The following is a 22602-nucleotide window of genomic DNA, read 5'->3' on the forward strand; positions in this document are numbered from 1 at the left end:
GAAAACATGCTTGACAGATTATAACTGGTTCAACTATTTTGCCAATACAAAAAGTATGCAATCAACTAATGCCTAGATGTTTTGGGGAGAGACTATTCAAAAAGTGTTATGGAATCTTTACAAAGTATTTGTGTTCATATAGACAAATGACACCCAATGAGTGATGGAGTGAGTGTATATTGGAATATGTATTTGTAGAACTAGCTTTTCCAGGGTCTTAGTCAGTAAGAAAATAGTTTTTTTCCCCATTCATACACACATGAATATTGATCAAACAATAAAAAACAAGGATCAGTCAGAAACATCACATAATCACACACCTACTTCAATCCACATGGTATTGCAGTGGACATTCTTCTAATTGTTTGTCATGTTACAGTCAGGGGTGATTTAAGGGTGGTTTACTTAAATAGTTCCCTCTAAGTGTAGTCTAAGATGTATGGGAATGTGATTGGCACTGTAGCCTCGGCCACTAACAACAACAGGGCAAACCAATAACTGTACTTCATTTGAAAGGGTGAACAACACTGGCCATGAAACAAAGACATTTCATCCAGGTTAATTGCACTCTTGACAAAATCTTGTAATTCAAACCAGTATGATTTTGCTTGAACAAGACACAGAACCACCAACAGCTTTGGAGATCAATTGTAAATTATAGTTACAGGAGAGTATTAATACCTGTGACCACAAGAGCTGTAACTTATCTTTTGTCCCACATGTAGCCTACAGTATGTGAAAATATTTCAGTCCAGCTTTAAACAAAAACATTGATAGTACTAGAAAAAGTGCTCCTCGGAGCACAGGTCTCCGCCAGGTCAGGAGGGTTATTGTGGCCTCCTGGTGGCAGAATAATACGCCAATGTCCCTAATACAATGGGCAATGATGACTGATGCCAAGGTCAAAAACGCCACTAACTAAGATCAGATCACCATTCAATCAAGTATAATATACAAAAATTGACCATATTATGGTCAGTTTTATAATTTATTTTGTTGCTGTGTTAAGTTAAGGGTGCTGCACAGCTAGAGGGTGCTACACAGTAGATGAGGAGATGTTGTCAACAGCTCAGCTCACCGTGGTGATGGACGAGGACGATCGTCTTTGCTCCGTCCACAAACCAGGTGGGAAATCGCTGTTCGCAGGGAAGCTGGAGGAATGCATCAAATGAACAATGACAAAGCCTGAAGGCAGCGGCATGAATATAAATGCTCAATTTAAATCTGAAACTTGTATTGTCCACTGTCAATATATACAGTATATGTCCATTTCCTTTTTTCCATAGCAATAAAACTGCTGACACAAAATAAATACTAATAATAATTCACACAAATATTCAGGTATGTACTTCCTTGCCCTCCTGGCAGCATCCACAAGTGGTTTCTGAGATTATCCGTGGAGGGATGGGCAGATAGACGGACACACACAGAGGCCCTTGATCTGGTGTTCACATTAAGGCCCCAGTGAAATTAATTCTACTCCATTCTATTTCACTGACAAGCAAAAAGCTTGCATATCACTGACTATTGTGACCATGTTCCCCTTCCATATTCCACTGTTAACTCTTCATCTTCATTCTGTTATGGAATTCTGTTCTACATGTTATTAACAATCCTCTCAGATGGGAGATCCTTAGACAAGGACTTATTAGTAAATGAGGGTTTGTGTCATATGGCATATCCTTCTTGACATGAAAAGTATGAGAACTATGTCAAGGTTGTCACTCAATAACACATTACATAAGTTCTCTATTAGTGAATTGAATACTATCATGTAAAAAAAGGGATACAACACCTCCTAATCTTTTCTCTCTATGAAGGTGAACACCATTATAATTATTCAGTGTATATATATTAGTGACTCTAGTTCTTTGGGCCAGGTTTCAGTAAGTGCAAGAAGTTATATGTCAAGCTGCTGGACAACACAATATTTTCCCATGGTTTTGGGGGAGACTACGTATATTGAAGTGAAAAGAGGACACAGAAAGAATGAATTAAATTGACTCGTTATAGTATTCAGTGTATGGACTTCATTAAAACAAATAGAGTCAGCATCAAAACAGCCATTATAACAAGTGATTTTCATCATTAATGTCAAAAGGGTTAAACACAATTAAGGTGCTCAGAATTACCCTGAGATCTATCCCCAGAAATCAGATTAACACATTCAATGTTATCGAGATCGTGGTAAGGAACCATCATAATGCAGTCATTGCAAGCAAGACCATAGCCATGGTTCACATGGCGCTCGTCTGTCACAAGTGTCATGGCACAACTTGTTCCTGGTTTAAAAAATGTCTCCATTTACAACCCAATCTACATAAACGTTCAGATTTCAAATAAAAAGTGCTTACCCCACGGCCACAGATGTAACAAGTTAAAACGCTCGGGTCTAAGTACCCGTATCTTCTGTATTGTTCAATAAAAAGTATTTTCAAGCCGATCGGCCATTTTCTTAAAGTTTCTTTCATCTGCTTTCAACTACGCGACCCTATCGGTTGAGAGGTGTATTGCACTCTTATACATTATAACTATTAGAAGAAAATAGCCGCTGATTGGATTAAAATGCTTTTATTGAACAATACGGAAGATACGGGTACTTGGACTCGAGCGTTTCAACTTGTTACATCTTGAACTTTTACATGGGCCATGGTAGGCCTACACCATTTTATTTACATATTAAGTAAGATTACACTTTCATCAGCCAACTTAAAACAATACAAAAGCAGATGACATGATTGTGTTGCACAAAGTGATTGTACATTAATATAAGTATGAATTTATTGTAGTATATTATTATAGTATTATATTATCATTATATATATATATATTACATTCTGTCAGTGACGGTCTTGAACAAAATATAATGGGTAACATTAATAAGGCTTTTATTCCTGAGGTGGGGAAACATGTTTTCTGTGAAGTTTAAAGTGTTTTACTGATGCAACATGAATTATCAACGTCACACCCAAATTGTGTCCCTATCGAATCTCGTCTGTCTTCTACACTTCCTGTTTCTTATGCAATCTATTAATAATAATGATCGATATTTTTCCAATGTTGACTTTTAGTCATTAAAGTTTAGTGACTTTAATGACCAGAAAGAGTCTTTTCTCTTTTTAATTCAAAATTGAAACAAAAATAAATAATCATTTATTTTTATCGCGCATAAACCGTTGAACAACAAGTTCAAGTTTTATTTGAAAACATCATAGCATAACAATATGAATTATGATGTTTCTGACAGTAAAATAATTGAATAAAACAAGAATAAAACAAGAGGACCGCTCTATAAAATACTAAAACTAAAACTAATCATCAATCAAACATCAACATCAATAAAAATGTCTCTATTTCTTATGATAAAGTGTGTAGGCTCTTGGGAGGAAGGTCATCTGGTGCCTTAGCGTGTTACTCACAGGTTGTGTGAGTGTCCTGCCATTCCTTAGGTTGTAGCGACTTGTATTTGCAGACAGCCTCTGAATCATTGGACTAGTCCCTTCAGTCAGCATTCGGTTGAATTCTCTTAGGGTGGCCTCCTCTCTCCTGGACTCCAGAGTAGGGAAGGAATTAGTTGGTATCCCAATGATGCGGCAGCACCTTCTCTGTAGACATTCCAGTTCCTGAATCAGGTATTTTGGAAGGCCGCCCCAGACAGGTGAAGCATATTCCAACACTGGTCTGATGAAGGTCACGTATACCTGGGTCAGCACATCTGGAGGGAGCTGCGCTCGTTTGGCCACACTCAGATAATGGACCCTTGGTTGAGCCTTCTTTAACATGAACTGAACTTGAGCGTCCCATTTCAGGTCAGAGGAGAGCTGTATTCCAAGGAGCTTGAAAGTGTCCACCCTTTCTATTGCCTGGTTGTTCAAAACAATAGGAGGAGGTGTTGGTCTATTTTGAGGCTCCCTGAGACTGATAACCATGTCCTTTGTTTTTCCAGCATTGGCAGCTAGGCAGTAGGTCTGACCCCAGGCTGTAACTGCTTCAACAGCTGCTTGCATCTGTCCTGGAAGGGAGCCCATGAGATGTTCAGTGAGAGTCAAATCATCTGCATATTTAATTGGCTCAACACTAGTTGGCAACAGGTGGTCGAGAGAGTTCATACAGAGAACAAAGAGGAGAGGGGATAGTACCCCACCTTGAGGGACGCCAGCTAAAACTGCCTGCGGTTTAGAAAAATGGTTTCCCCATTTGACTGTTTGCCTCCTATCCTCTAAATAACTCTGCACTGTTAGCCAAATGTTTTTCGATGCACCAAGCATTTTCAGTGAATGAAGATCATGATGACAACCTGCGGCTGCGCAGAAATCTGACCAGCAGCGGCGCTAACGGTGAGAACTTAAGGTGAGTTCAATTTTACTTCTACTCCACTACAGGCAAATATTGTAGTTACTAGTTACTTTGTAGATTTTGATTATTACAAAACATACATTAACCACTTCAGCCCTATATGTTTCGGCTGTTTGAAAATAGCCGATCTACAAGCTCATAGCAGCACTCGGTGCCGCGCTTATATGAGCTTGTATATCTGTTATCTTTGAATAGCCAACGTATAAAAGGTTCAAGTGATTAAAATGATTGTGATCCTATGACTGTTAGCTACTTTTACTGGGGACCGGGCGCTGATACTTTTACTTCTACTCCACTACAGGCAAATATTGTAGTTACTAGTTACTTTGTAGATTTTGATTATTACAAAACATGCATTAACCACTTCAGCCCGTTTGAAAATAGCTTATCTACAAGCTCACAATGCATCGTGATGCATTGTGAGCTTGTAGATCTGCTATTTTCAAAATATTTTTAGATATTATTAATCATACATTTGAAAACTTGTGAAATGGGACATTCTGCATAATGAGTACTTTCTACTTTTGGCACTTTGAGTAAATTTCGATACCAATACTTTACTTACTTTTACTCAAGTAAATTTTGAATTCCGGACTTTTACTTAACAGTAGCCTACTTCTACATTGCAGTAATGATACTTTTACTTAAGTAAAAAATGTGAGTACTTTTTTACACCACTGGCTTTTGTCATTTGAACTACATGTTTATTGCTCTCTCTCTCTCTCTCTCTCTCTCTCTCTCTCTTCCCCCCCCCCCCCCCATATCAGGTACCATGTCAGATCATGATGACAGTGGTTATTTCACCGATAATTTTTCAGACACCACTAGTGAAGACAGTGGGATCGTCGAGGACTTGAACTCTGACTCAGATGACAGTGGGATGGGGGAGTTGGACAACTTTCCAGTACCTCAAAACAACGCCCCCCCTCACCCAGACATCCGAGACAGAGCATGACCACCCATTCAAAGTGAAAATTACGTTTTTTTTCCTTTATATATATATATATGTATATACATCATTAATTAAGTCAAAGCAAAAACTAAGATGTAAACAAAAACTAGTCAACTCCTGAAAGTATTTGCACACTTTACAACTGAAATCAAACACCAAACTGAAGGACAAAAAAAATACTAAAATAACTCTTCATGACTATAGTAGATTGTAGAGCAAATTTGCTAGAAATCACCTCATCAATACTTTAATGGCTAACTATTGTATAGGCAAATTCTGAGCTTGTTTTTGGATATGTTTTAGTACGTGTGCATCCAAATTAAGCCCTGACTTTCTCCTCAGACCGTCCCCACCCCCCAGCGTCTCCCAGCTGTCCCCTGACTCCCTGGTCTTGTCCTGGTCGGGTCCCAGCTGCGGGACCCGACCGCTGCGGCGGTCGGCGAGCCAAGTGAGGAGTCTGCCTGTGTCAAGATGTCCACTGCAGGTCACTTCATTACGATGCTGCATTTTTATTTATTTAAAGGAGAGCAGAAAGAGGAGATCCAGTCATATGTGACTATACCCATTGACACCACTCACAGCGCCAAGGACCACTACAACGTGCACGAGAAGCTGGGAACGTAAGTATGGATTGTGCAGGTGAATGTCTCAAATGTTTACGCATACTGTATATGTATTCGTCGCCTCGTTGATAGGTGATAGAAACTACAGGGATGTGCAACACAGTCATGCAGCATAAACCTATAACACCACAACTACACAGGAAATCCTTAGAGTTCCTTTTGGTTACATTTGTGCACTCTTGTTTGGTGTTAAATTAACCCCGAAGATCTTACTGTGTAGATTTGTGTTTTTTACTGAGCACTCTTAACCCATTAAAACCAGGAAAGCGATCTGTAATTTTAGATTTTAGCGTTGGCTATTTAAAAATAGCAGATCTACAAGCTCGCAGCGCGGCACAAACATTTTTGAAACATTGTTTCAAACTTTTTGAATATATATATATATTTTTTTACACAAATCTTCACTTCTGGGGGTCCCTGGCACTAAACATTTTCAGATGGGGGTCCGCGGCCAAATAAAATATGTCACTTTGGGGGTCCTTGACAGGAAAACGTTTGAGAACTACAGATTTAGAAGGCATTTGTAGAATCGGCCTCAGATCTTAATGGGTTTAACTAGTGGAGCCTCCAGGATGCCTCATGCTCTCTTTTTTGCATAAATCAAAATTCCAGAGGGAAGTTTGGCCAGGTGTTCAGACTGTCCCACAAGGAGACCGGCCAGGTGTGTGCGGGGACGTTCTACCGAGGCCGCACCTCCAAGGACAGGGCGGCGGCGCGCCAGGAGATGGAGCTGATGAACTGTGTCCATCACCCCAAACTGTGCCAGTGTCTGGCCGCCTACGACACACGCGCTGAGATGGTCATGGTCATGGAGTTGTGAGTATATATCCAAAGCGTAACGGAGACCACCTCCAACAGAAAAAGGCTTCATAATGGGAGTGCATTGTTGAAGTTTACTGAATTACATTGCAGAATGCCTTTTTTGCTGGCACAAAAAAGCGGGCCTGCTTTCAAAAGGACATTTTAACACAAATCTATTACGGGAGTCAGCAGACACAAAATATTTTCAGATGGGGGGTCCGCAGTCAAATACATATTTATTTGGGGTCCTTTACATGAAAATATTTGAGAACCACTGCTCCAAAGTAACTTTAATAACCTTTAATGACCTTTAATAACCATAGCCAAGCAGATAACCAAGATGACATGTAATGTTTTCTCACGGCATGTGGCCTGTGTGTCTGTGTGTTGTGTGCATGCAGCATCACGGGTGGGGAGCTGTTTGAACGCATCCTGGATGACGACTTTGAGCACACGGAGCCAACTAGTGCATGCTACAATGCAGGGTTGCAGTACGTTCACAAGCAGAACATCGTGCACATGGACCTCAAGATCATCGACTTTGGTTCGGCTAGAAAACTGGGTTAGTTAAAGTTGCTGTAGGATTTGTGTTTGGCTGGGGCAGAGGTGTGCTATCATTGGTTGTAGTCAGTGTTATTACAAAATCACATAGTGTGCGTACGTACGTACACTATGTGTACCATATTTTACTCTATAATAGCTAATGTTTTTCCTTTTTTTTGTTTTCTCCTCCCCCCATGTAAAGCTTATTTGGGTACTATATACATTTTTGTAATTATTATTATTATATTTACATATACATTATCCCCTTCTTCCAGAGCCTGGTAAAACCTTGAAAAGCATGGAGGGGACCGCAGAGTTTGTGGCTCCTGAAGTCATTAACTTTGAGCCTGTTGGTTTGGAGTCTGACTTGTGGAGCATTGGAGTTATCTGTTTTATTCTGTAAGTAAAACCTCAAACTGTTCTGTCCTGTAGCTGTTGTCACAGTAAAAAGAAAAGCATGCCTAAAAAATGTGTCTCTAAATAAAAGTGACAAAGCGTTGATCTTTATCGCCATCTGCTGGTGTTTCTAGCCATTAACGAGACACTTGCAGTGCTTCACAGTGGCACCAAGTTCTTACAAAGAAAATGTACTTCTACACCAACTGTTGTTGCCAATAATGTGTTTTCTAAATCAACATTCCAGGTTAAGTTATGGCTAGAAGTATTATTTATTGTATATTTTAAATTGACAGGTATAGCCTATACCTGCCTAAATAATGTTATGTAGCTGCGTATTACAAACCTATACCTATAGCTACATAAATGTATTTAGGCACTGTCTGCCACACCACCTTCATGTATTACTCTATTCATGTTCACTCTGTCTTTTGTCTAGCTTTTAGGGGTGAAACAATGAATCTAAACATTGATTCAAATGATCAGTTAAGTGATTTACAGTATCATACAATTTATAATATGTGCTATTCATGTAAGCTTTTCTTTTCAACTGCTGGGTAAATGTGTTAATCAATTTCAAGATGTCTTAGGTTCATATAACTTGTGATGCTCATTTACCATCCTTTTGTTCTTCAGCTTTATTATACTATGGTCTAAATTAAATCGAATATATTGACAGATAAATGGATTATAAAAATATTAATTGCAGCCCTAAAACAACTTATTGGATTCATTCTGGTGATATAAGACTATAATATATTTCCACTTGAATGCCTGAAAGTCTGCGTATGTTCTGCAATGTAATATTACGGTGTCCTGTTGCCACAATCATAGACTGTACCTTGTCATTAGTCTTGTGTCAGTTTTTGTTGTATTGCAACAGCACCAGATGCCACACAACATTCCATGTGTTTTGACTCATTTTTTAAAAACTTGTTTCCTGACGCAGGCTTAGTGGTGAGTCTCCATTCCAGGGGAACAGTGATGGAGAGACACTGGCACTGGTGACAGCTGGCACTTATGAGTTTGATGAGGAAAGCTTTGAGGACATCTCTGAAGAGGCGAAGGACTTCATCAGCTCCCTGCTGAAGAAAGACCCCAGGTTTGACTTCTTAAGTGAATGGCATCTGCTGTTTCATATTCTCAAATTAGTTGGTACTTGGAACTAAACTACTGCTGCTTATTATGGTGGATTTGCAATCTGTCCAGCTGAATTGAACCGCCCACCTAATTATTACTAAAAGACCTACCATGATGTCAATGAATGTCCTGTTGCTTGCTGAAAAATAACATTTTCAAGCTACAGTAGTTTCTATTCTCAGGTGAGATATTATAACTTCATAGAAGAGACAGCAATGTGGCATTGTGATGAGTAAAATGTAAACACAGGGAAGCAGAAAAATCATGGGTTTGCGTCCCTAATAATAATAATGATGATGATAATGATAATAATAATAACAATAACAACAATGACTTTCTGATCCAATCCAGTGTTAATTTTGACAGCAAATTGTAGTCTTAGTCTTTTGAATAACCCACCATTTAGTTTTAGTCCTATTTTAGTCTTCTGAAATTGTTTAGTCTTAGTCTAGTCTTAGTCGACTAAATATCAAAACCATAGTCTTTTAGTCTTTTAGTCTTAGTCAAAAACAATTACACTGCAGCAAATTCTGATTTAGTTTTAGTCCTTTGAATAACACACCATTTAGTTTTAGTCCTATTTTAGTCTCCTGAAATTGTTTACTCTTAGTCAAGTCTTAGTCAACTAAATATCAAAACCTTAGTCTATTAGTCTTAGTCGACAAAATTAACACTGTGTTCCACTGTGGTGCTCCAGATCCAGGCTGTCCTCTGATGAGGCGTTGGCCCACCCATGGATGCTCTCTTTCTCCCCTCTGAACCGCAGACCCACCAAGTCCCTCAACAAGGAGAAGATACGAAGATTCCTGGTCAAGCGCAAGTGGAAGGTAACACACACACACACACACACACACACACACACACACACACACACACACACACACACACACACACACACACACACACACACACACACACACACACACACACACACACACACACACACACACACATTCATGTGAGAGAAATAATTGATTCTGGAAAGGGGGGTTGGTCTTGTCAAAGTCTGGTTGTTTAATTTTAATTGATCAACTGATTATTAAACAGTCTAATGACATGCAAGATATCCTACCACTCTCTCAGTAGGTCTCTCGATTGGTCTGCCTTTAGGAACTGTCTCAGGAAGCGTGTGAGACAGTAGCTGTATCTCAAGCAGGCTGTGAGTCAGTGTTGTAACGTAGACTCCTCCTGTCATGGTAATACATTTAGTTTTAATGTAATAATAACATCAGTTGCAGCTCTCTACATCAATGCTTTCTCCCTGTATTAGAGTGGTTGTTGTGACGTTATAGGGCTGGGGCTTGGGTCGGTGCTAGATAGCAGGTAGATTCATAAATAGTTCAAACGTGTTTCTTTAAAATACATCAGTGCATTTTGAGCAAATAATCCTTTTTATGAAGTTTATGGTTGAGGATTCCAAAAATACAATTGTTAACAAAATGTTGGTGTTGTGTAAGCAACGGTCTTACAATCTGCATATCGTCACTTTTGGGCACAAAACTCCATATTTCATCTCTTTATGTTTTTCTTTTCTTTTTTAAAATATAAATTAATCGTAATCGTATGACGGTGCCAGGCAAAAGTAGCAAAAATGCTACAAGCTCACAACGTATCATTATGAGCTTGTAGATCTGCTACTTTTTGATACATTTTAAAATATGAAGGTTTTTGCCTATAATGACAGGCCCAAAATAGGGATACCAGCTTGAAAGTGGGTTTCTGTGGCCAACATACAAGATTTTGTGACGTGACGGTATGTGATGTGAATAATAAGAATGAGAAGGTTTTAAAGTAATTTAGTAAGTACTGTACATACAGTCAGAGCAGATGGTGTATCACTGCCCTTCAGTTGGAGCGAGTCAGCTTGTTTTTATGTTTATTAGTATTCAACACTGCATGTAGCAGCTGTACTACTTTACTTTTATTTGTATAGTGCAGTGGTGGAAAAAGTAAAAAAAATATCCTTAATTCAAGGTATCGATATTGCAATGTAGAAATACTTTTACAAGTAAAAGTCAGATTTTCAAAATGTACTTGAGTAAAAGTACAAAGTATTGGCATCAGAATATACTTAAAGTACCAAAAGTGAAAGTACTCATTACGCAGAAGGTCCCATTTCACAAGTTTTCATATGTATAAAATGTATTAGAAAAATCCTTTGAAAATAGTGAGCTTTCAGATCGGCTATTTTCAAATATAGCCGGAATATATATATATAGGGCTGAAGTGGTTAATGTATGTTTTGAAATAACAATCAAAATCTACAAAGTAACTAAAGTTTTCAAATAATTGTAGTGGAGTAAAAAGTACAATATTTGCCTTTGAGATACATGTAGTGGAGTAGAAATTGGAAATACTTTAGTAAAGTAAAAATACCTAAAAAGTGTACTTAAGTACAGTACTTGAGTAACTGTACTTAGTTACTTTACACCACTGTGTATTGCTGCTCTTCAGTTGGAGTGAGTCAGCTTGTTTTTATATTCATTAGTATTCAACACACTGTTGCAGCTATACTACTGTACTCTACTTTGATTTGTATAGTGAAGGGTTCTGCTGAGCGTGCATGCTCTTTATATCTTGCATCACATTTCATACAGTTAGACGTACCCACTGTGTATAAACAGTGCCAAGTACAACACTGCCAAGTACTAAAATCTTCTACCATTGGCCATGTGACAGTAAAATTATAATGATACTACATTTGAGTGCTTCAAAAAACAAAAACAAATACAGTTAGTGCTTTCCAGAATCAATAAAAGTATTAAATGCAGTAAAGTTATAACAAAGAAAGAGCAAGAAGAGTCATGAAAATTGCAACATAAATGTAACAGTGAACAAAGAAAGTTAATGACAGTGAAAAGTGGGCCTGGGTATGTATCAAACACAGCACTGAGATCCAGAAGGATTAAGATGAAGCCGGCATGCTTAACATCTTTAACTACTCCAGAACGCACTCTCTGTGCTACTATTGCTATTTGAACATTGTTAACTTACAGCTGCTGTTGTTGATTAATAAATAAGATTTAACATACGTTTTTCTAGAAAATCAGCAAAGAATGGCTGTTTGGAATAGAGGTCTGCAGTTGCCGATGGCAAGGAGATTGAGCTTTTGGTTCTTAAGACCTGAGGCCGATTCGACAAATGCCTTCTAAATCAGTAGTTCTCAAACGTTTTTGTGCCAAGGACCCCCAAAATGATAGGTATTTGGCCACGGACCCCCCCATCTGAAAATGTTTTGTGGTAGGGGCAGGGACCCCCAGAAGAGAAGATTTATGTAAAAAAAAAATCAAAATTGTTAAAAGTGTTTCAAACACTTTCAAGATTTAAAAATGATGTAAAGATGTAAGATGTAAAAAAAATAGCAGATGTACAAATTCGCAGCGCAATTGTAATAATATAAAGTATCAAAGTGAATATATTAGTTGTAGTTAATAGCATAACTGTTGATGATGCCATTACGCTATGCTTAGTACTTTGTTTGGATTGGATTAACTTGAATTAGTTAATTTGTTTATTTAATTCAATTACATTATTTTATTTTATTTTATGTTCTATAATTGTTCGCCCTACTAACTTATCTAGATACACTGATTCATAATTCACAGTTTAAAGTATCACAATATAATTTAATATTGATCTCTTGATTTCGTTTTTGCAGTATATTGCAAGTATAATAATAAGTATAGATAGTTCATTAGCGCCTCCTACAGTATTTCTGTGTTCATAGCCACTGACTTTACTGGGGGACCTGATGACACTTTTGCTATGTTTGCTATGGAAACTATAAGCAACACTTCTTCATATCAAACAAATGCATCTCTGAGTCTGTCATGAATTGATTACTTCCTCTTCTGTGTTTGATACAGAAGTACAGCACTGCTATGTCTGTTCTATGCATGTATTTCTAGGTTTTACACTGTGTACAGTATAACTTCTACTGTATATCTAGAGCAACTTTCACACATGCACTGCAATCCTGAACTTGTCTAGTAATTTCCAGGAGGGGCTGTATGTGAGAACACAAATGTCCAACTCAGTAGGACCTGACATGCAACAGACTTGACACTGTCCACTCCCCGTTACCAAGTCTGTTTAATGTCCGACTGAGCACCATGGGCTCAATGTGTGAATAGACTTGGTTTGTACAATAAGCATGACACTGGCTTTTCTCCTGGATGACTCACTGACTCAGTCAGTCATTCTGCTTGGGTTACATCCACAGAGACCTGGCTGCATTACTCAATAACAATGTTCTACAAAGCAGCCACGGCCCAACAGAACAACAGCCAGGAGCTTTTGGGTGGTGGTGGAGTTCTGAGTCAAACTGGGGACAGTTTAATACTGTACTCACATACTGTACTTTTATAATGCACTCACTTGATAATGGTTGACCTTGCTTAGACGTCTTACTTTTCTTTTAGACTTCTGAGTTTGCCCTTTTCTTCCCTAAATATGTTCTAATTAATCTGGCTTAAATGTCCAGGTAACAGTGTAAAACATAGGCTATAGTATAGCTGCAATGAAAATACATTGTCCATGATATTCTATCTACCAACTAGGCCAATATCTAGCTCTTTAAGCTGCTTCCACACATGCACTGCAACCCTGAAGGAGGGGCTGTATGTGAGAATGCAAATGTCGGAATCAATAGGACCTGACATGCAACGGAATTGACGCTGCCAGCTCCCTAGTCTGTGTAATGCAGGACCGAGCCCCATAGGCGGTGGGCCCTATCTTGCTCCAGGTGCAGGTGTCATTGTTAGTTTTTGTCATGTTAACGCCCACGTTGTATAGTTGCGTTGTAATATGTTTGTGCTCATGGCCTCATATTGCTCATATTTCTATCTTACTTACAGTGAGAAAGCAGCACAAGTGCAGTATTAAATTAGTAGTAAAATTAGGCAATTTAATATAAGATTACAAGATTACAATACCATTAGACAATGGTTCCCCTTTCCCTATCCTTCTCTCCGTTACCGTACAACGTTGATTTGCACTGATGTCAGTCATGTAACTGTTGCCTCACAACGCCGCTTTACGCTGATGTCAACCGCTGCTTAACAGTCACGCAACTTGAACTTTATATACCGGTAGTAGGTATTCCCACAAATTCACAATTTCCCTGAAAAATCTATCTTATACTGTAAAAAAATAAATAAAACATTCTTCCCACATTCTCTGAAAAATAAATCTTCAACTACAATGGGAAATGTTATTGAGCTAAATGAGTTTTGGTTGGCAAAGCGTTTAGGCGGGGCACTGTTTCTCCTCTTAAACCGCAGTGCCTAGTGTGAGTGATGGTTGCACAGGCAAATTGTAAGCGGCAGACGGAAACCAATGAGTGAAATGAAGCGTGCTTGTTAGAGATATTCTCCTACACACTAGTGGCCTGGCAAGAAACGTTCCATGTCCCCCTCCTCGCCCCAGTCTCCCACTCCCCTCTGTGAACTACTTCCTTCCATCCTCTATACTGCAGCGGTTCTCAACCTTTTTCATTTCAACGACCCCCAGTTGGATTGGCTGTTGTCGGGCAGAAACCGTCCATCTCCATATTCTAACTTTTTGTGTTTTTTCGTAAATTAACGCCCTACGTGATCATACTGCAGCGTCACTCAAAAGTAGAAGATCCACAAGCTCGAAGCGCGGCGCAAAGTGACGTGTTTTGAGCTTGTAGATCTGCTACCTCTGCTACTTTTGAATTTGAATCCTGAAAAGTAACAGTTTTGGACATATGAGGTTTCCACCTGACAGAGACGATATGCTTTAGGCCAACTATAAATGTGAAACGTCTTGCAGAAAATTTACATTTTTTTAAACAATGATTTCCCAGAAATGTTCAAAGAAATATCAATGATAGTGAAAATAGCATAGCATTGTGATGCGTTATGAGCTTGTAGATCAGCTATTTTCACTGTGGTTAACGCATAATGTACTTTTTCCCGTCCTAGAAATGTAGTGAAGTCAAAAGCACATTATTTGTCTTTGAAATGTAGTGGAGTGAAAGTATCCAAAAATGCAAATACTCAAGTAAAGTACAGACACTAAAAGCATTTACTTCAGTACAGTGCTCAAGTAAATGTACTTCGTTATTGTCCAACACTGATACTGAGCTGCACAAAATCTAAATATCAGGGAGGGCTGTTAGCATGGATCTACACTGAAAGAAAAGCAAAGACAGCAACATGTTAAAGTACATCTTTCATACTGTAGATTCTACAGTATGAAAGATGTACTGCAACATGTTGACTGTCCGATATGTTTGATATTTATGTTTGATGATATCACAATTTAACAATTTTATATAAAAAAACATGTTAAAGGAGTAGTTCTTCCAAACAAATACTTATTTTCTATCAATTACACACCTCGTGAAGCATTGAATTCATGGAGATTTTTTTGTTTTTGTCGCATTCCTAAACCAATTATTTGATTACCGGCGGAAAGATGCTAATGTATCCGGTAGGAGACTCAAAGGAATCTCTTTGTGTCTCCTACCAGAAATACATCTCCATGAATTCAAGGCTTCGTTGGGTGTGTAATTGATAGAAAACAAGTAATTTTTTGGGGTGAACTATTCCTTTAAACCATCGGGGTGACCCTATAGCCGAGTGGTTAGGACACATACCACATGTACAGAATGCTCTGATCACAAGTCCCCAGTTTAATAACCAGCCGGCCAGACTATTATGAATGTCATCCGCCTACTCTCTCCAGATTTTCTGTCTCTCTCCTGTGTCACTGTCAATAAAGGCTACAAAATGCCCCACCAAAATATCTTTACAAGAAGAATCAAGGCCCGGACTGCTGGCCTAGCGGTCCTGGCACCTAGGCTCTAATGTAGCCTTACAGTGCATCGCGGGTTCGGGTCCCGTTCCCTACGATCTTCACTTTCGACTATAAATAAAGGCAGAGAAGCCTAAAAAAATAGAAAAATAGAAAAATGAAGTGTTGCCAATGGTGGTTAAGGCGCATACCAAATATAGGCTCTAAACAGCGAGTTGCGGGTTCAAATCCCAAATAACAAAAAATGTATAATAATTTCAACATAAAAAAAAAATGTGTCAAATAGAGAACCCTGCTTTCAACCATTCTCAATATTTCTCCACGTTTCCTCCTTTCAGAGCCTGAGCTCACACGAGTCGCTGGGTCAAAGGAGGAGTTCCATGTGTGCTCCACGGACCCTGGGCCAGTTGTTCATCCTGCTCCAATACCAGACCCTGGCCCAGCGCATCAAGGTGATGGTGCGAAAGGCAGAGAACCTGGCCAAGCTCACACGGATGCCGGGGGTGCCAGGTAAGGCCATGGAGGTCACAAGCAAAGTTTGCAGGCAAAACATTATGTGATACTCTACTACATGCTCTAACTGAATCAGAATCAGTTTTATTTGTCACATCACAGGTTGACAGGTGTAAAGAAGTGGGTGAAATTGTTTTTTTCGTGCGCACTCCATCATTTTGTAGAATTCCGTGAGAAGAGAGAGGAGAGTTGTGAGAGTGAGAGCAAAGGGAAAGAGATAGAAACAGGTTAAATAAAACAAATAAAGATACAGTATATATCGTACATATACATACGGTACAAAACTTTTTGGCTAATAAATGAATTCCAATAGCTCTTTGTGATTATTATTATGAGCAAATCTTGTTTTCAACTCTTTGAGCAACTTTTATTTTGTTTTTTACATTTTCCATTTTTCTTGCAAACTTTATCATTCATTATTCCCTTCATGTGTGCTGTACTGTCACTGCCAACCTCCACCGTTGGCCTGAGGAGAGTGTAGAGTGGACAACCACCTCTCCTCTGATATATGGCCTACATCTCACTAGGTGCTTCTTTTCACCTGAAAGTGAGGAGTATCACAGAGTAACAAGGATAAAGATTCACGTTATCTACCTCAGTCTCTGAGGTGTTTTAAATCTATGCCAGCTGGATGCCGGAGCAGTGGAAGATCTGACAAAATCACCCAAGTGGTGCCACTCGAGTAATCTGACACACTCGCTCTAGATGCAAGGTTCAGTGGTGTTTATTGTCACATACTGCACACATGCAATACAGTATTGTACTGTACTTCAAGCTTCCTCAACAGTGTGTGGATAACAATAAAACACAGATCAAATAAAGATAGAAGGTACAATAGTAATAGTAACTAGAAGGTACTGTTCCTGAAGAAACAGTGTGGGATCGCTAAGAATGTTGATGGTATTGAGTATTGATAGTGTTAGTAGAGTTAAAGGTTTGAAAGGTTTAAAGGTTTTAAAGGTTCTAAAGTTTTGAAAGGTTCTAAAGGTTTGAAAGGTTTAAGAGGTTTGAAAGGTTTAAGAGGTTCTAAAGGTTTGAAAGGTTTGAAAGGTTTGAAAGGTTCTAAAGGTTCTAAAGGTTCTAAAGGTTCTAAAGGTTCTAAAGGTTCTAAAGCTTTGAATGGTTCTAAAGGTTTGAATGGTTTGAAAGGTTTGAAAGGTTTAAGAGGTTTAAGAGGTTTAAGAGGTTTGAAAGGTTTGAAAGGTTTAAGAGGTTCGAAAGGTTTGAAAGGTTTGAAAGGTTTAAGAGGTTCTAAAGGTTCTAAAGGTTTGAAAGGTTTGAAAGGTTTGAGAGGTTCTAAAGGTTTGAAAGGTTCTAAAGGGTATTTACTTAAAATTATTTTTAGTCACTTTATATACTTTAAAGTATTTTTTACTAATTTTTACAACTTTTAAGTATTTTTTCTATTTTTTTCAACTTTTAAGTATTTTTACTCAGTATAAGTACTCTTAAGTATTTTTAATCAAGGTACTTACTTTAAAGTATTTTTAGTCACTTTATTTACTTTAAAGTAGCTTTTACTAATTTTTACAACTTTTAAGTATTTTTACTCTTTTTATCAACTTTTAAGTATTTTTACTATTTAAAAAGTGAAATATCTCTAAAAGTACAAATTATTTCAAAAAATTCTAATGGTAGCCAATATGTCCTAAGTAGGCTGAACGTTATAGAGTTGGAACGGAGTTTCTATCTAAAAGTATGAATTTCTCCATTGAAATGAATGGGAGTTTTTTAGAAGTAAAAAGTGAAATATCTCTAAAAGTACAAATTATTTCAAAAATTCAAATGGTAGCCGACATGTCCTGAGTAGGCCGAACGTTGAAGAGTTGGAACGGAGTTTGTAGCTAAAAGTATGAAGGACTAGTTAGGGGCCAAAAAACGGTGTTGACAATAACAGTAGTGTGATCGCTTTAGCGATCCCACAATTAGCGATCCCACAACTACAATTTACAATTTAGGTATTTAGCAGACGCTCTTATCCAGAGTGACTTACAATGGTACACACATACCGGTACATCAAATGGCACGGTGTAGTGCCTCAGTAAACTAGGATCACAGGTAAACCAAGAACCTAGTAACAGTGTAAACAATATACTATCAAAATATTAATCTGTACATTGAAAGTATAGGATATTAGGTAAACATATATTTTTTTATTATTTAGTATTTGTCTAAATAATATGCTATCTAAATTACATGTAAACTTTTGCATAAGTCTGCATGGTCGTCAAAACTAGGTCAAGTGCTACAGGCTAAGGTCAGTCTGAAGAGGTGAGCCGGAAAATTGGGAGTGAATCTGCAGTTCTAACTGCAAAGGGGAGTTTGTTACACAGTTTAGGAGCCAGGAGGGAGAAGAGTCTGGGACGTGTGGAGCGTTGCCCAGGGTGTTTTAAGGAAGGTTCAGACAGCTTCCTTGTATTAGCTGATCTGAGTGAGAGGGATGGTTTGTAGGGTTGGATCAGGCTGTGAAGGTGTGGGGGTGCCATGCCTTTTTGGTTGCTTTGTAGGCCAACATCAGTGTTTTGTACTCTGTGCGGGGAGCCAATGAAGGGAGCGGAGAAGGATGGAGACATGTGAAACTTTTGGCTGGTTGAAGACCAAGCGTGCTGCAGCATTCTGGATCATTTGGAGCGCATGCTGGGAGGCCAGTAAGGAGGGAGCTACAGAAGTCAACTAGAAAGGTGCACTCAGTAAAATAAAAACCTCCACCAGGAGGCATGCAGTAGCTCCCTCTCCATCTTTCTGTCTGGGGCATGTGATGACAATGTCTTGGGGTTTTTGCTGTATTTATGTTAAGAATAATTTATACTGTGTGGCTCATGGCTCATTATAGCTCCAATAGTTTAATGAGCCATGAACCACAGCTTGGCTCACACAGTATAAATTAGGCTTTATATTACGCTTGATGGAAGTTCTCTTACGCAATAGAACCGCCTCCACTGCCTGCAGTATGTGGAATTGGTGGAATATCCACTTCGCATGCTTCATCAGAGTACTTGGAGGCCTGTCTATGATGTTCATTTCTATGACGTCAGCACTGTCACTGTGTGTGCCTGCTTAAACATATCGGTCCCCATTGCCTGGTATTCCGTAGGCGAAAGTGCCACAAAGTTATTGGGAGGGCGGTCAATGTCGTCAGTACTATCTATATCAGGAAACTATCCATAAATGGACATTTGTCCAGAGACACCAACAGAGACACACACACAGAGAACTTTAACTAATTTATATAGAGAAGAGATTGGCAGAAGCCACTTTTTATGTGTTCATTTGAGTGCTAAAAGTATGATTTTGACAATACAATAGCAATACAATGAGGGTGAATGGAATACGTCTTGTTGCTCACTCACAGAGCACACCATCGCCAGATGAAGATGATTGACAATATTTGCAAATTGCTTGACAACTTTTATTTTGTTTTTTACATTTTCCATTTTTCTTGCAAACTTTATCATTCATTATTCCCTTCATGTGTGCTGTACTGTCACTGCCAACCTCCACCGTTGGCCTGAGGAGAGTGTAGAGTGGACAACCACCTCTCCTCTGATATATGGCCTACATCTCACTAGGTGCTTCTTTTCACCTGAAAGTGAGGAGTATCACAGAGTAACAAGGATAAAGATTCACGTTATCTACCTCAGTCTCTGAGGTGTTTTAAATCTATGCCAGCTGGATGCCGGAGCAGTGGATATTTGCAAATTGCTTTACAGATGGTACTGCTATCGCTTTAACAACAGGAATGTATAATGAATTACAGTAAGGAAAACAATGTTAAAAACTTATTTTGGGCAGCTTTATGCTCAAAATCTCCAGTGTGTGTTGATGCTCAAATCAATCCTCTTTGTTATGATTCATCAGCTCCAGCACACATTTGTGATGTCATGCATTCGAATGATGTCCATGACAGTACACGTATGTCACATGCCGTTCACTCCCTTTCTCTCTACCCACTCTGTTCTGTCACTCCTAGCTGTCCTGTACAGTGAAGCAGAATTGTTCCTAAAGCAATCAATAGAAATCCATTGTCATGAGGCTTACAGCCACCATGTCCATTTCTTTCTGTCATTAATCAGAGACTGGTTCCCTCATTGCATTGTACAGTATAATGTGATTAGGAACTGAACAGCCGGGCGTCATTTCCCTTACACCCTGTATCATATCTCACCATATGTGTAATACAGCTCTGCTCCCATCATGCCACTGGAGAGCCAGGAAACAGGACATCAAAGAAACGTTCGCTGTTCCATTTATTTAGCTGGTTTGAAAGTACTAAATGGTGTTGAGTGAGACCTGGACACAGCTGCAGTATAATTTCACAAGCATAGATATGGAAACAAACATCCTTTTTGCAGATGCGTGGCATTTGTGCAACAACCGTGAATTGCCTTTTTTTTGGGGGGGGGGGGGGATTCAAAAGGATTTACAGGGAAAATGATATTTCTTAAGTGAGGATAATGAGGAAGGTCTAAAGAGGGGGGGTCATCAAGGAGGACATTGGGTGAGGTTTCAGAGAGCAATGTATGGTTCCAATGGGTAGTTCATTCCAGGTAATGTTTATAGATCGCATTTCATTAGACCATGCATCGAGATATTCGAAGTTCTTGGCTACCTCAAGAAACTTAAAGGAGCATTACACCCCTGGAAGAACTTGCAGTCACTCAATGTTAATCATATATATATTAATGATCTATTATAATATAGTAGATAACAGTAGCAAAATTTCAAATTTGCACCCTATGGCCAGAAAAATATAGAAGTCTTGACTTTGACTGGATGACTGCATTACTACAATGACCACAATGCTTTGGGGCACTGCACTTCCTTGTGGGGAGGATGCTGCGTGGGGGCGTGGTCTACGTTGTAACTTTCCCCTCCCAGTTCTCACTACAACAACATCAACAAACACATACAGCACATTGCATTGGCCAGTGTTGCCATGTCTGCTTATTATAAGCGTTTCATACTCATGTCATGTGTGACTCCTTATTTCTGAGAGCATAATGTTTCACTGTCATTTCCAGTTATATTCTTTGGACTAAACTTATAGAAAACATGGGCATTACTTTAGAATGACATGCTAATGTTCAAATACTCTTGTCATACACACAGCCTAATCGTTTTTTTTCTCTTTTTTCAAATGAGACCGTTTCATGCTTTCAATTGGTGTATATGGATAATATTAGGTTTTACTATAGCCTATTGTATCTAAGACCAGTAAAGTTGAATCCAATGTGCTGGGGTCCCCAGAAAAATTATGATTACATGTAGAAGTAAATACTAACAGAATGTACAAGAGTTTTTCACTATTATATCTGTAATGCAATTATGTACCATTCTGCCAAATGAAAGACCATCTCCTATCATGAAACAGTTCAAAAGAACCTGTCAGGAATGCAGAATGACTGAACCCAAAATGCAGAACCACAAGGAGAATAGTTTCAATTCACGGATTTATTAAGGCAGTGTTTTAAGCTTACAGCAAAACGTAGTCAATAAGCACAAACAGGAAACGCAAACCTTTAACGAAGCAACGAACAGGAAAGTCCAAGGCAGCTCACAGGAACGACAAAGTATGTACTGACAAAGTGTGTGTGGAATGAGTCCAGTTTTATAGGCAGCAGGTTGATTAGAGAAGTGTTCACAGGTTGGCAAAGGGCAGGGCACCGCTGGGCTGATGAGGGAGTGAGGGCAGGTGTGTAACTAGGACTGAGAGCAGGAATGGAAAGTGGGAGTGGCCGAAGTGGTGACACGGTCTGTGGGGAGGCAGACCGTGACAGAACCCTTATAGAATTGGGGTTCACATTTTGTCATTATGAATGCTTATACAATGTAGAATGTACCGTGATCAATGAGTAGAGCAAGCAGGGTGTAAATGTAATCGTTTTATTTAGAAAAAGAATATTTGTATCTCAAAAGGCGAGTCCCAGGGGTCTTCATCAGCCGAACGTTACTCCATTTCCGCGGCAGGCGAAACAACATTCTGTCCTGTTGAAAAGAACACATTAGATTACACTTGTAGATTAAATAGATATCATCCCACGTGAAGCCTAATCTATACTAATATTGCATGCAAGCCGCAAATAGCAGACCTACAAGCTCACAAAGTGTCGAGTCTGACGCGTTGTGAGCTTGTAGATCTGCTATTTTCGGGACCCGGCGACGTAGCCCTGAAACATGACTGTCATGGGGGAACTTCAACCTGGTGTTTGCACTTTCTACATGTACAATCCGTACATCTACATAAACGTTCGGATTTCAAATAAAAAGTGCTTATCCCATGACCACGGATGTTACAATTTGAATCGGGTGGGTCTAAGTACCAGTATCTTCCGTATTGTTTAATAAAAAAGCATTTTAATCCGATCAGTGGCCATTTATTATCACACAAATCGGTACACGTGATCTATGGACCCATGCGATAAAGATATCCAAACGGCATTTTGATAGTCGTCACCGTTCGTCCGTAATTGGCTTCCAAAGTTAGTGGGAGGGGCC

At 39.0% G+C, this 22602-nt stretch overlaps 2 protein-coding genes across 2 annotated transcripts in view; both read left to right on the top strand.

Moving 5' to 3' along the window:
* Nucleotides 1–1172, top strand: part of LOC308089164 (arf-GAP with Rho-GAP domain, ANK repeat and PH domain-containing protein 3-like) — a gene marked incomplete at its 3' end in the record, with an annotated part of 5020 nt that extends 3848 nt beyond the window's left edge. The window contains exon 5 of the mRNA XM_080433729.1: nucleotides 1027–1172. Coding sequence (XP_080289855.1) covers nucleotides 1027–1172 — 146 coding nt within the window. The remainder of the gene's footprint in view (nucleotides 1–1026) is intronic.
* A 3956-nt stretch (nucleotides 1173–5128) lies between these two features.
* Nucleotides 5129–19479, top strand: LOC308089176 (myosin light chain kinase, smooth muscle-like; the record flags this gene model as incomplete). The annotated part of the gene is made up of 9 exons (XM_080433740.1): nucleotides 5129–5260; nucleotides 5720–5928; nucleotides 6544–6747; nucleotides 7134–7294; nucleotides 7551–7674; nucleotides 8621–8773; nucleotides 9509–9638; nucleotides 15933–16104; nucleotides 19460–19479. The coding sequence occupies 9 exons, from the start codon at nucleotides 5129–5131 to the stop codon at nucleotides 19477–19479; spliced, it is 1305 nt and encodes a 434-aa protein (XP_080289866.1).
* Nucleotides 19480–22602: the final 3123 nt, after the last annotated feature.

Source organism: Gymnoscopelus braueri, assembly GCF_963280865.1.
Source record: "Gymnoscopelus braueri genome assembly, chromosome: 1".
Lineage (NCBI taxonomy): Eukaryota > Metazoa > Chordata > Actinopteri > Myctophiformes > Myctophidae > Gymnoscopelus > Gymnoscopelus braueri.